The 16,431-nt window shown below is 41.7% G+C and overlaps 1 protein-coding gene across 5 annotated transcripts in view; it reads right to left on the bottom strand.

The window, feature by feature from the left end:
- Nucleotides 1-16,431, bottom strand: part of htr4 (5-hydroxytryptamine receptor 4) — a 179,877-nt gene that overhangs the window by 40,995 nt on the left and 122,451 nt on the right. For all 5 annotated transcript variants that reach the window (XM_011480562.4, XM_011480564.4, XM_078954428.1 and 2 more), the window contains one exon: nt 1,659-1,812. In XM_011480562.4, the coding sequence (XP_011478864.1) occupies nt 1,659-1,812 (154 nt within the window). The remainder of the gene's footprint in view (nt 1-1,658; nt 1,813-16,431) is intronic.

The following is a 16,431-nucleotide window of genomic DNA, read 5'->3' on the forward strand; positions in this document are numbered from 1 at the left end:
TGTCTTACAGCTTCTGCTAAGATGAACTCTTTATGACGACTTAACTTTCAAAAAATGTAACCAATCAAAGTCAATTCAGATTTGGAAAGCTTTTCCCCCTTTACAAACAGAAGTCTGAGGTATCTTTGAGCAATTCTGAAATTCTGCCATCAGGAAGGAGACATTGATATAGATCCCACAAAGCCACAACCAACAGACGCAAAAACAGTTAGGACCCATCAGGATCCTAGACGAAGCAAACCAAACACAATGACATTTGTAACTATACATATTTACATAGTGTGTAAATACTGCTTTTATTTCCATTTTTTAAAAATTGTCTTTTATTCTTATGACTCCAGATGCACCCTAAGACTACGGTCACATTTCCCAAAATACCAATGGGTGAAAATGTCATTTTGTTCGTGCTGCAGGGCGGCAATTGGAGATTTTAAGAAAAAGTAAAAATTTTATGGTTACCGGACTGGTCAGTAGCCGCCCAGACAAATTTCGAGGTCGTGAGGTGGCAGTGAGGTGAGGTGATAATTGTCTGATGGGACGGTCTCCAAGGTTCCCCAAAATCGTCTGTTTAGCTGATTTTAGACCGCCATCCTCCAGCCGCCCTCCTGCCCTCGCGCTGCCGTTCCTCTGATATCGACCGATTGTTAGAAATCATATGGTAACAGCGCGGGCGCCTCAATGATGGCTGTCGACATGGGCCAGGGGACCGGGGATGACCGGACGACAATCTGGCGAAGCCGCCCATTGTGGATCCAAATGGGGAGACGGCACTGATGTTGCACAAAATTCATAATAGCACCACAGCAGCTCCGTATGACTGCGTCTTGACGAATCGCGTTGATGCTGAGAAGAATATGAAGATGACAGAACATTGTGCAGCGCAGAGTCTTGCCCGGACAGTGTATAGATATTTTACTTAACCTCCGGCTACCGGGCAGGTTGCAGCTGGCGGCACTTTCTATAGATGGCCGTCGTCGGGAGACATGTACACATCGTCCAACGAGAGCTGCTGCTCCTTAGCTGTTGCCCGACTTCATGATGACGTGCGTCATCCCCGCATAACTGCTGCCATCTACATTTATGACCTCAACAATGATTTTTCAAGAAATCAGGCAGCAGCAGCTAATCTTGAAGATTCTGCTGAAACCTCCCCATCGCATGGTGGCAGTTGTATTGTGACCGTAGCATAACACGATGGTCGCCATGCTCCTTATTTGATGACAATAAGGAATTCTATTCTATTCTATTACATTCGTGTAATGATCTCAGTTTCATTTAAAGTTGATAATTAAGCCAAAAAATAAAGTAATTCAAAAAATTCTTCTGTACTTCCCAAACAATACTGATGCAGATGGAACTTCATCCCAGTTTTAGCCTAAGAGGAAGCATCTGTGGGATTTCCTGACTGTGGTTGCAGTTTGCTTTATCTTTCCTTGTGTTTAACATGTTGACGTTGTTTCCATAGCAACACAGGAAGATTTCCCTCCATGCAGTAAACAATGCTCCTCCACACTACAGTTCGTCTCCCCGTGTGTGAGCGCATCATGCAGGAGGGAAGACTCGCTGCTGCACTAGTTTCATTTTTGTTTAAAGTTATTCTGCAGCAAAACCTCTCCAGACCGTCACCAAACCTTATTTAACAGAGCTGGCGGACTCACCACGTGGTCGATGCCGATGCTGTTCCAGCCCTGCATGATGGGCAGGAAGGAGATGAACGTGGGAATGACCCAGCAGCCACCCATCATTAAAGCCACTCGCATGGGCGTCATTTTGTTCCGGTAGACCAGAGGCTGGCAGCAGATAGCGTAGTACCTGCAGAGAGACCATTGTTAAGGTGAGCAGGTGCTCAACCGCGCGAGAAGCCCGTCTGCTGTCCGTGACGGCAGACATCACGCTGAGGAGCCAACTCACAACATCACAAAGCAACAAGGAAGAAAAGGAACTCCAGAACAGAACATGAATGTCATATGATTTATAGATAGGAGTCTTAAGTTGAAGATGACCCAGTGAAAAATCTGTCGGTTGGATTTTCTGGGCAAAGTTTGCAAAAATTCATGAATAATAACGAAATAAAAGCATGTAGTAATAAGTTTAAACATTCGTTCTTTTTTTTTTACACTTTGTGGTCCTTTTGTAAAATCTTGGTCAAATATTTGTCATTATAAGAAAACATTTGATGCAACACATTTAAAATCACAGACTGCAAATACGTTTATCTGCTCTGCAATAAGAATATCATAAGCAGTTTAACTTTTTACCCTTAACTTAGATTCCACCAACAAATGTTAATCCATTAGCTAACAAGTAACAGATTTAAAGTCCCACTCTGACCCTCTTTGATCGGTTTTTAAAGCGTTCCTGGTGGTCTTTGAACTATGATGATGTTGCTTTTAACCAACATTAAAAAAAATGTTGTTTTCTGGGACATAGTTTCTGCAGAGCAGCAGGAGTTCGTCAGAAATTAATTTGTGGGTGGGATCGCTGGAAAGGACTAAGCCTGCACACACTTCCCGTCATCCCTTTTTTTACTCTCTCTCCTGCTAACTTTCAACCCACCCAATTTTAATATGTTCTCTTTTGTTGGAAAAATGCCACATGAACATGTTAAAACCTCCAAAATCACAATTATCAGATTCTGTAGTCAAGTTAAATCAAAAGAGTAAACCTGAATGATTCTGATCATCAACCCCCCCCCCAACATTTCAACTGTTTGTCATCCAGAAGGTCTGCAGGATCATTTAAGGACCTGGGTAGGACAACCCACATGAAAAGCCCACACAAGAACATATATATATATGTATGTATGTGTGTGTGTGTGTTACATGCATCACCAGTTTCATTGGGGGCCTAAAAGAAGAAACGAAGAAAACGGTTTTACTCCAGTCTCTTCTTAAGCTGAAACTTCTTAGTAACAAAGATGGATGTCCCACTGGAGGAGGAGCACGATGGAACGAGGAGGAATCCGGTCGGGGGAGGCAAACAAATCCAACATTCGTAATCCAAAAGGAAAAACTCAGAGGCAGAAAAGGCAGATTGATACACAAAGACGACAGACTAAATCTGAACCAAGGAGAGAGAAGGGGTAAAACAAAACCAGACAAGCAAAAACTAAGAAACCTGTGAACTGCTGAAATGGGAGCTATGGCACAACAAACTGGCAAAGAGTTTGATCAGCTGTCAGTCAAATACGGCGGCTCACAGGTGGGATAAATGACAATGATTAGTCCCACCAGGTGGAATCTGGGAGAATGAACGGCATGCAAAGCAAAGCTCACAGCAGATCAAGATAGGTAAGAAGATGGACCTGAGATTAATCCAAAGTGAGGGCTTTGGTTTGGAGAAGGTATTATGGACTAGAGCAGGGGTCTGCAGGTGGATTTCCCACTGCAGGAACCACAAAGCCTTGGTTCCCTCTTTAAAAAAAACCTAGGAGGTTAGGCTACATGTGGATGTAGGGAGAAGCCAGAGGGGAAGAATTCCGGATTTAGCAGAAGTAATGTCAGCAGGGATTAAGGTAATCTTTACACAATTTCCTTTACTGTTATTGCTGCACCTCAGCTATATATTTGTAAACTTAATGAACCAAAATTAAACCAAAGCGACCCTTGATGAATTGTTTATGATCACAAGGCGAACTTAAAATCCTGGAATTCTCTCAAGATAACGCCTTAAAATCAAAAACTTACTTTAAAAACAGCTTATTTTGTTAATAATAATAATAATAATCCATTTTATTTAAAGCGCCTTTCAAGAAACCCAAGGACACTTTACAAAACAAAGGTTAAAAATAGACATTAAAAGCACAATAAAAATAGTAGAACACAACCAGAAAGCGCCAATGGAGAGGTGCAGGAGCTCCATGTGGCCCGGAGGCACAGGTTCGTCTGGGGGTTAGGTAACTTCCATCAACACTCCTAAAAACCAAATAATGGCTTGAAGTTGAATGACGGCAGTAGGGCTTTTTTCTTTGAAGCGTTGAAGCACTTCATAAAGAGAGAATACTTCCAAATGCCGTCAATCAACTTCAAGACAATGTCACCTGGATGAAATAAAACTGTTTCTAAAAAAAAAAGCCACCTCTTAGGACAAAAATACATTTAAAAAAAGGTTTTAAAATATATTTAACTCATCTTTTTATTTCTGTATCTAATTCTAAAATGACAAAGTCTGGACTAAAACCCTAAAAAAGGAAAAAGTGTAACTCCCTTTCAAGTCTACACAAACACACTGTAATGCGATTAGTCACCAGCTTCTGTGCGTTTGTGTGCACAGACTTGATATCAGACGGGACAGCGGGAACACCCGGCCTGCTGTCACGCCGCGATATCCTGAACGCAGTGAATGGGATTGCAAAGTTGAAGAGGAAACACTGTGAATGGAGGGAGCAGCGGCATAAAGGAGAGACGAAAGAGAGGAAGACTAAAAGAGGAAGAGGGATGGGACATTTTCAGTTTTGTGTGTTGCTCCTAAAGAAAAAAAAAAAAAGGAGCCCGGAAAGATGCAGTTTTGCAGAGCAGATATTTCTAAGACTTCTTGCCAAAGTAGAACTCACCCAAAAACTGGAAATAATTTGGTTCCATCATATCATGTGGAGTTCTGGATCATCTTGTTGTTTGTTTTAAACCCAGTTAACATTCACATTAAAAGCTGTAGCGTCATGACGGGGGTCTGATGCTGCTACAGCAGCTGCAGCTACAGCTCTGGCTGTGGTGAAGAGCCAGCTGACTCAAACATGACGGGGACGTCATTTATTAATATAAAATGGTAACATAAGCAGTGTGGAGAAGTCATAAGTCGCAGGTTTTAGAACCACATCATCATTCAGTTATTAGAGTCCTGGCCTGTGGAACCGCCTGCCAGAAAACCTCAGTACCACCAAGACAGTTTTAAAGGCAGCTTCACACCTACCTTTATATCTGCTTCTAGGTGAAATTTAAAAAGCAATTTATTTTCACCATTTTCTTCAAATAGAATAGAATCGAATCGAATAGAATAGGTCTGCTCACACTTATAAAACACACACACATTAAAAACAATGAAAATAGTAAAAATAGCAATAGGTTAAATGTTTTATTTATGTTGTTTATTGTTTTTTTGGGACTATATACGTTTAATACAATCCAGGGTTTTAACGTATTTGCTCGTTAATCTCTACTTTTTTACTCTTATAGATTGTGTTTTAACTCCAGCTTTTTCCTCAGGAGGATCCTTCATACAGGGACCGACCTTCTAGGGGGAACGGGGGTCATAACAGTGGGACCTCCCTGGGCTGGCTGCTTGCTTTGATCAGAGGGTGTCCCATGGTGACACCCTCTGCAATCATTACTGGGTTGATCCCTGATGTGGACAGATCACCAAAAGAGTCCTTTCCACTATCAACCCAGGTTTTCCCTTCAGTTTCTATTTCTATTCATAATAAATAATATAATAATAAAATAATATAATATAAGGTCCGGCAATATAAAGCTATATATCTATGCTGATGGGTTAAATAAAGCATCAGTTGAGAGAGAAAGTTCTCCTCTAACTGCTTGTTTTTGTCCAGATGATGAAGCTAAAGGTTGTTTTTAAGGAAGCCGGCGCAGTGATACAGAAGATTTAAAACATGTGACCGGAACTACTGTTTTAGGTGTGGTTATCACTTTTTAAAGCTCACCCAGCAGCCAATCGGAATCGAGAATTCACCTGGACCGTGGTATAAATGTATTTTAAAAAACATAGTACTATCTGCAGTATCTGACCCAAAACACGTCTGCAGCTCCAATCTCTGAGGAGTTTTTAAGGACGCTTTAACGATGGCGACCTTCATTGAGGTCAGAACCGCCTTAGAGCGTTTCTCCGTGTTTAGATGTCTTAAAAATATGCACACAATTTGATGACCAACAGAAAAACTGAAAAAGTAAATCCCGATCCCAAAAAATAAGCAAATGTGAGACAAGCTTTTAATTTAACATGTTTTTGCTTCGTTCTGATTAGCTTTTGAGCTCATTTCTCAGTCAAATGGGATCATTTTTGCATAATAACCCTGATTAATTACAAAATGACTTTTACCTTCAGTGCGAAGGCTCCTGCTATGATTAAAAATGCGTTATAATCCCAAAGAAAGCTCATCAAGATGTTTACTTCCTGTTTCTAGTGTAGAAATGGCTCCTTTTTTTTCATGTGACTGAAAACCGTTGAGTGAACCTGAATTGAAACCTTAAATCTGACTCAACGTTTGTGTTACCGTCTGGCAGTGCGTGGCATTTCCCCGCCCTGGGTAATCTGGAGTGGGTGTGTGGTCTCCATGTGCTCTGGCATTAAAGAAAAAAAAAAGGTCAAGAGGCCCTTTTTCGATTTGAATTCCTGAAGCAGCTGTGTTGAAATGTTGCAAATGGATGTGGAGCTCAACACAAATGTCCTCTCATCCTCTGCGCCGGTGCAGTTTGCTGGAACCAGGGCGTCCCGAAGAGTCGGTGGAGGCGCAGAGACCCACTTCCAGAGATTGGAAGCAGAAACGGCTCCATTGAATGGCAGCGTGCCCCCACCACAAACCAGTTAAACCCCCCCCAACTGACTTTGATCTGCAAACCATCGCTTTCTGTTTATTTCTGGCATTTTTTTGCTGACAATATTTATTTGAGAGCTGGTATCTGAGACCAGCGGATCGTGGCTGCAGCTTTGGGTTCCCATGCTGTTGAAGGACGGGTTTTTTTGGAAGCAGATGGCTGCAGCTCCACTCCAAACATCCACACGGGTCGAGTCCTGAGCGCTGCGCGGGGATCAGCGGTCTGTTTCCCTGACATCTCCATCACTGGGCTCATGTTTGCTGGCTTTTGTGTTTGGTTGTCTTGTTCTGTTGTTTAGATTGTGTTGTTGCTCTTGGTTCTGATGTCACGTTTGATTCCCGTCTTGGGCTCAGCTTTGGTTTGAGTTTTTTGTCCAAGTTTCTTCATTCAGTGATGATGGGAGGACATGTCCAAAGGTCTTTAGACTGAACACCTCTCTATAGGCTGTGTGTCGCATGTTCTAGAATGTGCTGAACACGGGTTCTGAACACGCCTTTAGCATGGGGTTCACCCTGAACTGTCGCTAGCTGATACTAGCGCACGTCCGCCACCTACTGTTGGAGAGGCCTTGCTGCTTTGTCTGGGAATGAAAAAGGACGCCATCTGAATCAAGATCACAATGCTTGAATGCTTTGAATGCGTAAGTCCGATACACGCGTTTAGGCGTTTATGTAGACCTTTTGTTGGAAGTGGTTGCTCATCTTGCAGAGAGCGGAGTGGACCAATCATTGGAGGCGTGGTTCTTTTCTACCGCAAATGATCACTAATGTGTGCCTTTGGTTCAGGGCATCTACAAAATAAAATGTTACCATTTTAGAGCAAATACTGTTTGTACAAATGTAGATAGTTGTCCCTCACTATTTTGTGTCCCCTTTCGCAGTCTCGCAGCGTCACTCATTTGCTTTTGTGCTATTTCGCAAGCTCCCTTTTTTTTAAGCACATTATGTTCTGCGATCTGATTGGCTGTTGACCTTGTCAATCAATCTCCTCCTTGCCGTGTTTCCTGGCCGAATTCACATACATCTTTAATCGCAATCAGATCTTTGTTTTTTTTTTCCATTAGGATTTTTTTTTTTTTTTGTGGAGATTATAGGTCAAAGACATCAAAAAGAACTACATCGTCTGCAAATATGCAGATACTTGGATCCTCAAACTAAAAGCTTTTTATTCCTTAGCTGTGCAAATGGAAACCAATTTATAGAGATGTAATGGGAGGCACCTGAGGCTATCGCTATATCCACGGTGCAGAGGGTATAAAAAGGAAGTTGATGTGTGGTTGCCATGGAGCTAGTTTCCTGTGAGAAAGCCGGTTAGCTCTCGGAGCGGCTTAGTTGTGCGGTAAGACTGCTTCTTTCCTTACCTGTGGATGATGTTTTTAAGCAGTGCTTGATGTTTTTTATGACAGGATCACGGTAGATTTTTTATGGACTGGGCGTAAGGTTTCGTAACGCACCATGTATATACACTCTTATCACAGCAGAGGTATATTTTAAACAATGGGTACATTATTTTTTTATCAAATGTTTAAAATGGTGCTTCTTCTGTTTTAGTGTTGGAATACTGCGCCCTGCTGTCCTGTTTAAGGTTTTGGTTTTGTTTGTCCGCTCCTCACATTTGGCATGATTGACTAATCAAGTGCAGAAGGGGACTACTTCTTCTCTGTTTTGTTTGTTACTTTTTTGTTAAAGTCACTTCCCTCATTTTATACTGGACATTATTTTTTTATAAGCCCAGCATATATCTGACCGAGTGTGCTGTGCATCACAGTTTTCTTGCATGTTAAATTTTTTTTATTATTGGTTTTGCATCGATTGTGATTTTTTTTCTGCACGGTTGCTGTGGTGTCATAGGTATTGTACTGCAAATAATGATGATCCTGTGTTAATGAAACTTTGACTGGCTCCCCGACAGTTATCATTTTTGCTCGGTGCAACAGATAGAAATTCTGTCAAGAAAGAACCAACTGAAGCTCTTGTTTTGTTTGCACAAACCTTTAAAACACACCCAAAAGAGTTCCCGCCGTCCCAAAGTGTTTAAACCTTTTTAGTTTGTTCTTTAAAATAAGCAGGTCTCGTTGATTTTTTACTGGTTAAAAGACGATTTCTGGACTTACTGCAAGTTAAGGAATAAGAAAATGAGAGAGAAGCAAAAAATTACATTAACTTTCAGAACACAAATCCTCTTTACCATCATCGGCTTTTAGAATAATGAGTCATGATTGTGCTGTGACTGTAATCTTTGTCCTTGGACTGGACAGACACTGTACACGTCGCCCGTTTTTCCTCTTGTGCTGCATTTGAATGTATTCCCCCTGGAATCGATCTGCTATAATAATAATAATAATAATTGGTACTTTATTTATCCCACAATGGGGAAATTCTTCTCCACATTTGACCCATCCCTGGGGGAGCCGTGAGCTGCAGCCTAGCCGCGCTCGGGAGGCAGTAGCGTTAAGGGTCTTGCCTAAGGACCCTCACTGGGTGATGTTCATTGCTCGCCATTGATATGGTAATTGACCCAGTACCATTGTTTATCCCCCTCCGGGAATGGAACCCTGGACTCCTGCACCTTACCGACCGAGCTACCCAGCCGTCAACAAAGTTCTATCCGGAAACTGTTGGTTACAATCTCAGAGGACAAACACACTAACAATCGGATTAATTTTGTTCAAATATGAGGGAAAAAATAGATTCCACTGACGTTAAATATAAAAATTGTGCTTTTTTTTTAAAAAACCAGATGACTTTTTAAACAATTGGAAAAAAAGCAACAACAAAGCAAAGAGCGTAAAATGTTATTTCTGCTCCTTTTAAGGCAGCTCTTGCCTCTCGTGTGAGCGAGTTAGCTGTGTCACTGAATGCATCCTCCTCATGGCGATCCAGCTATTTTTAGCTGTAATTCATCGCCATTCAGCCCTTTTCAGTTTCTTCAGCACACGCGAGATGAATACGACGCTTCATCACACAGCTGCTCACTTGTTGTCCCCAATCTTGTTCATTTTCTTTGCCGTTTCCTCCTCTTTCTTTCAGGCCGGCCCCCTTTCTCCTCCTGGGTGGTATGAGCCGGGAACACACCAGAGGCAACGGATGCTTTTTCTGTCAGTTTCACTTCACGTCAGTTAGTTACTTTTGGACTTTTTTTACTCCTGCTTTAGATATTTGCCCCCCCCCCCCCGTCATTTCTGTCCAACAGCAAGGAAAAGTACATTTTGATTCACTGATATGCAGCTTTTCTACCAGCAACTAACAGCCATCAAGTAAAGAATGGTACACAGCGTTTCAAAATCTGTTTTTCTTGGTAACATTAACTACTAATTACTAACTATTAAATGTACTGCTGAGTTTCTTTAAACATGTTTTTGATCAAACTCAGGATCTCGATGCTCTAGTTTATTTTATTTTTTTGTACAGCTCCGACAATTTCTAAATTCTTAAACATATATATTTACTGTTCTGATTATTTCCTGCAGTTTTTTAACATTTCCTCACCGTCACAAACTCACCAGAATTTTCATGCACCATTTTAGACGTGGTGAACCCCCCACCTCCCCCCAACAATGATGACATCACAGCGGGAGAAAACATTAAAAAATATCTCTAATAAGGCTCAAAAAAATATTTCAAAATTCACTAACAAAAAACAAAACATGGGGATATCCAGAGGAAGTATTAGAATTATTATGGGATGGCGGCAGGACCTACAGCTTGGGGGCCTTTTTATAGCAAAGTAAGACATTTGGCGACTTTAACATTTTTTGCACAGTATAGCCCAAAAAAAAAACAACAAAAATTTTTTTTTGTGACGTTTTCACATACACGCCACTAGCATAAGTTTACAACAATGGAGTTTTGTTGACCTTTGACCTCGGGTGGAGGTTGCAGTCTTGAATTTTCCAAAACAACTCCCCTTTAGTACCTTCTGCAAATTTAAACTCCTAAAGATTTTTATCTGTCTCGCAAAAATCCCCTGTTGCTAACACATGTTTTGTGCTGAAATATTGTAAAAATCTAATACATAAATAGTTGGTTCAAGCTGAATGAAGTGGAATTACATACGATATAAACATACTAGGAATTTGGTTGTGGTAAACAAAAATCTCAGTTGCCAAGGAAATAACACATTTGACTTTTGCTGATTCTTCTAAAAATGACAGAAACCTGTCCAACACCCTCACAGGACTAACAAAGGAAATGGTTGCTATGGAGATAAAACCAACACAGAAGCCACCATGTGGAAAAAAGTTTTTTTGTTTGTTTTTTTCACGAATTTGGCTCATGCAGCTATGAAGCAGAAGTGAAGAACGGAGGTGCAGCTTTAATCCAACAAGCTCTGGGTTTTAATCTCAACAAAACAAAAAAACAAAAAAATGAGAAAAATTTTCATTATGTGAAAATAATTCTTTATTTAGCTGCTTTCGGATTTTCTTTTTTGGACATTTTAGTTGATTTTAACGACTTTTTAAAAGGTCAAGATTTGCAAAACTACACAATCAAAGTTTTGGTGTAAAAAAGCTATGTTTGATTGATAAAAGCTTTATGGCGCATGAATATCTCAGCGGTCAAGTACGACTGGGAGACGACCCCCCCCACTGCTCTGCATGTGAACCTGCTGAGCAGAGCAGACGACATAAAAGGGTCTTTACAGGTCTTTGCACAAACGGGCAGCTTCCAAAAAGACATTTTTTTCCTTTTGGACATATTTTCCTGACAGCATCACAATGGGCTTTGGCAAAAATAAAAGTTTGGTTCGAGTCAGGAAGACCGCTGTGAGGAAACTCTGCTCGGGCGATAGCTAGGTCTGAAGGTGTGAAGGCTGCTTGGAGGGGGTCTCCAATCAATGGAAGTGATCGTTTTTCCATCTTAAATACAGTCAGAGTGTTTGAAACATGTGTGCACAATTTTTATAATCAAGAAACTGGAAAAATGTTCTTAGTGTGAACAGAAAAGAGTTCTTGTTTTTTTCCGAGGCCTGTTGCTGCTTCGTCTCTGTTTATACTTTCTCTTTCGGTGATGCAGCCAACAGATGCTTCCCATCAAAGATTTATTATATACGACGGAGATATGTTGTTTTCCCTCCTGCTCTGTGTTTTTCTTGACTTGGTCTCTTCCCATAAATCTGGTTCATTTTGGATGCTGGAGGCTACAAATGACAACAACAGCCCTCGTCCTCTGCTTTCTGCAGAAGTGCTGCAGATGACTTTTTCCACCTGCATCTCTGAACTGTCGCCTGAAAGCAGTTTGACAGCGTCTTCAGTGAGAAATGAAACGTTCGCATCAAAAAAATAAAAGTCCTAGTATTGGTAAATGTTATTAATTACCTCAAAGAAGACCGTTCATTTGGAAAATAAAAAAATAAAAAAAGGTAATTTTACAAACAGTGAAACCTTGTTTCATCTTGGGATGTCAAACTAAATCTGACCTGTAGGGGGCGCAACTGAAGGGGAGTAACATCATTCTTGGAGGGGGGACCTGGCGGCAGACAACACTATGGTTCCTGACATTAGCGGCCGGAAGAGTAAATGACACAACTTTTGGCGGGAGCCGAAGTTCCACACCTTTTAGGCAGCGCCCCAGCTTTAAGGCTCCTCGGGCTCGCAGCGCCTTCTTCAGAATTTGTTCCACTTTCAACCCTTTAGCACCAGAGATTCAGCTCCAGGGTTTACATTCTTTCACCGTCTACGCAATCAACGTAAATTCCAGCAGATTCTGAAGCTTCGTGCTGATATGCAACACTTCACAGGGAATCTTTTGCGGAGAAAAGTGCTGTTTTGCAACGCTTTACAAAAGGCAAGAGTTGCTTTTCGCCCCTTTTCTCTGGATCAGAATCGACAGATTCACGTCGGTTGCATGAACAGTCAAAGAGCGCGTTTCATTTTTGACAGTCTAAGCGGCAGGCCTGGTTATTACTAAAGCCTGAATGGGAGGAACAAGGGTGATAACTTGAACCCTGTCAAGGCTTGGATCATGTGAGGAAATGATAGGAGTTATGGTCACTAGTGCAAAATGAAGTTTAAGTGAACAATATGAGCTAAAAAAAAAAGTGATGTCTTCTGTAAGTTGGCATTAATAAAAGTGTTCAGAGTAGTAAAAACTTTTATCAGAGCTTAAAAAAGGGAAAACGCGTAACTGTTAGGATCTTTCTGAACCAGTCCGGTTGCGGCTAATGATGTCCAGGCGCCATCTTGTCCTCTGCAGACAGGTCTTCTTGCATTCTTCTGCATGATGATCCCACTTAATCAATAAATGGTAAGATTCAAGATTGGAAACTGAACTCTTTGTCTGTAGAAAATGTGAGGCTTTCACAGTTCATGAGGGGAAAAGTAAAAAACATTTTGCTGTCATTTACAAAATGAACCGTGATTCAGATTACTGAATATTTTGAAATAAGTTTGTTTTTAAGCAGGAAAAGTGTCTCCTGAGATACTTGGTTTGGCACAGAGACGCCACTGAATTCACTGTTTGAAAAAGGGAAGGAGACGCTTTTCAGAAGGGATACAAAGAGTAGAGAAAGACATGCAAATAGCTGGAAAAGAGCGGAAGCTCGCAAAGAAAAATGAAGACTTAGGAGTGAAATGATCCTCATCAACGCTTCTTTCTCCACGATCTGCAGACAAACCCGACAGCAGATGGCAAACAGACTGTAAACACATGCTGCATGCATCTGTGCGGAAACGGCGTGCAGATCGCGGACGGCGTGTTTGTTTAACCGCATGATGTGCTGCTTTCATTCTGCTGCAGCTTCACTTTGCTGCCAAACAGCAGCAGAGGTCAGGCCTCCGGTTAAAGGCCGTCTTCTCTCGGCTGAAGCGGAGCTCGCTGACAGCCAAAATGAAAAACCGGCAGAGCCGTCAAGAGACAAGATCTTTGAACCGCAGATCTGCCAGCGCCGCTCAGGTGACGAGATGACTGACAGGTTTGCTCTGCGCCAACCAGGAGGGAACCGCAGAAGCAGCCTCCTACATGCGCACGCACGTGCACATGGGGTTCTTTAAAAAGTGCATTCCTCCCACCAAGATGAAAAGCTTCAGGTGCTGCATGACACAAAAAAAGTCCAGAAAATTCTACAAGGAAAGGTTCTGTGTTCCTCAGTTTTATGGATTATAAAAGAGCTGGAAAAGATCAGAACCTCCTGTAACCCTTGTGCTATCCTATGACCCCCCCCCCCCTTCCATTGACGTGTTCTCCCTACCATGACAAAGGTGGATAAAGGTGGAAAGATTTCATGTAATCCATGGACACCAGTGAAGATCACAAATCATTGAAAAAAAAGGTTCAGAGCACTGTCTAGTGGGTCTAGATGACCCCACTCCCAATGGTAAAGTGCCTAGGATAGCACAAGGGTTAAAGATGTTCAGAAAAAAGACCTTTGCAGTTTCAAGGAAGTGAGTTCAGTGGAAGAATCAGAAAATTCTGTATTTTTTTGCCATTTCTACCTTCAGCAGGACAGGCAATAAACTCCTCTGTCCTCCTCCATCACACTTTATTGGATTGAAGCAAACTTCTCTGTCTTTAACTTCAGCATTTTTCTCACTTCAACTTTTTTTTCATATTTATTTATTTTTTTATCTGACACAATGTTGATGAATCCTGTCAGGTTTAATTTGATCAATTTAAAAAAAAAAGGGAAAGTTTTGAACATCAACAGTTTGATTGTGTGTATACCAAAAGTATTAATAAATAACATATAAGTAATAAAATCTAGGTTTTAGGTTCTTTACAAACAAAATGAAAAAGGCAAAGTTTGGCTCGAATAACTATGTTGGCCTGAAACGACTGCAGGTTTAAGTTTTTCTTGGGCTATAAGTTGAATCTGCACAGCTACAGCTCCACGGCTGCATCTGCGTAGCTTTGCATCTGCATCTGCAGATGCTTAGTTGCATCTGCAGATGCAGATGCAACTAAGCATCTGCATCTGCAGATGCTTAGTTGCATCTGCATGGCTGCCTCTGTATGGTTTTGTCTGCACAGCTGCATCAGCTGAGCTACAGCTGCACAGTTGCATCTGCACAGCTGCTTTTGCATGGTTATGTTACAGACAAAGAGACAGAGATTTGTTTTTAGTCTTTTCCTAGAAGTCACATCTTAATTAAAATTTGGCTTTTAATCCAACAATTATAATCTAAACACAGACAATTTTTTTGTCTTGCACAAATTCTAATTAAAAAGTAGTATTTCTCAGAAATACGTCACCTTTTATGTCTAATACTAAGAACAAGAAGTTGTTTTGTTTTTGCAATAATACTTATAAATTTGGAGTTTTGTTTGAATGAATGGACGTTCTGTGTCTGTGGCCTGACAGTCACTGCAGCTTCAAACTCCAGCCCTGAACCGTAACGAGTGGAACAAGAAAAAAGAAGAAGATGATGATGATGATAATAGACGTTCCCGACAATTTGAAACTGCAGTTGGTGAAAAACACGTTTTGCAAAGACTGGATGCAAACTGTATCTCATCCAAGGGAAGGTGGATGCCTCTATGCTGAAATCAAACATTCTGCTTCCATCACAGAAAAACAAACAAACGAGGCCTCAGTTTAGTTGAAGTGAGGATGACAAGTGCAGCAGCAGCAGCACAGAGGAACGGTGTTTTCATGGTAAATGGTAAATGGCGTATACTTATATAGCGCTTTTCTACCAACAAGGCCCAAAGCGCTTTACAGTCACAGACCCATTCACACACTGGTGGCGGCTCCGCTGCCGAACACTGGCGCCAACCTCCCACCAGAGGCAAGGTGGAGTTCAGTGTCTAGCCCAAGGACACTTCGACTCATGGCCGTGCAAGGCGGGAATCAAACCTGCAATCTTACGATCATGGGTCGACCGCCCTACCGCTGCACCACGGCCACGACGTTGATGGCGTCCTCTGGCCTGCAGCTTTATCCTTCTGCTGCTGCCTCCATAACCCCACACAGCCCTGCTTTCCAGCCATCAGGCCAGCCTGTGTGCGTCTTTCCTGCTTAGTCCACTTCCTGTTGTTGCATCTTCATTAATCCTCTCTCAGGTGTCACTTTGCTTCAGAACAACGTGTTAAAATGACATGTTATAAAACACCTTGAATCAGAATACCTCTGTTCCTTCCAATTACAGACACTGATGGGTCAAACTTAAAGAATAGAAAACTCAGTTGCAGCGTTTTTGCCGTTTTCTCGCTTGCAGAGCATGCGTCTGTAATTACTGGTGTCAGATTTTCCAGAGAGCTATCATGTCTGCCTCTTTTGAGACAGGCGAAAAGAGTCTGACAGTGAGTGCTTACGTAAAACTGCAGGATTAGACCAGCAGTTAATGAAGCGTCACTCAAACTCCCCTTGAGTTGGCTCAGAAAAAAAAAAAACAGGATGTGAATGTTGTCGCAGCAGGAAACTCACACAGATATTTCACATATTTAACAAAGTGTTGACCATGTTTCTAAAGCACAAGAATCCATCACCTAAATGAGATGCACCCCAGAAGAGAATGATGGCTTCAGCAAGATGGAGCTCTGCTTTATTTATGAATATCCACAGCAAATCTGACTGCAGCAGTCAATCAGCGTTTTTCTGGTTGATAGTTCCCGTCACGGATTAGCAGGTGGAAAAAAAACCCCGCCCTTTTTCCTCAAAGTTTTGTCAGTTTCTTGATGAGTTAGATAAATACTTGGTTGATCCAGTCGATCAGATCGTTTTTCTCTGATCGTGACTTGGCAGCAGTCTGACTTTGACAGTTGTAGAAGACGTCCAGGTCCTCTGATGTCAGGAAATGTGTGAAGAACGGAGCAGCCACAGGGGGAGGGACGGCAGTACAGGTTGGTTTATTCCCCAAGTGAAACTCATAAATGTGGCTGTCGTGCTGCTCAGCAGAAACCTTTTTTAAAGTTTCATCGGGAAGGAGAGGTTTTAGTTTTGAAGG

The sequence above is a fragment of the Oryzias latipes genome, chromosome 10 (genome assembly GCF_053564925.1).
Source record: "Oryzias latipes strain Hd-rR chromosome 10, Olatipes_Hd-rR_3.1".
In the NCBI taxonomy this organism is placed as follows: Eukaryota; Metazoa; Chordata; class Actinopteri; order Beloniformes; family Adrianichthyidae; genus Oryzias; species Oryzias latipes.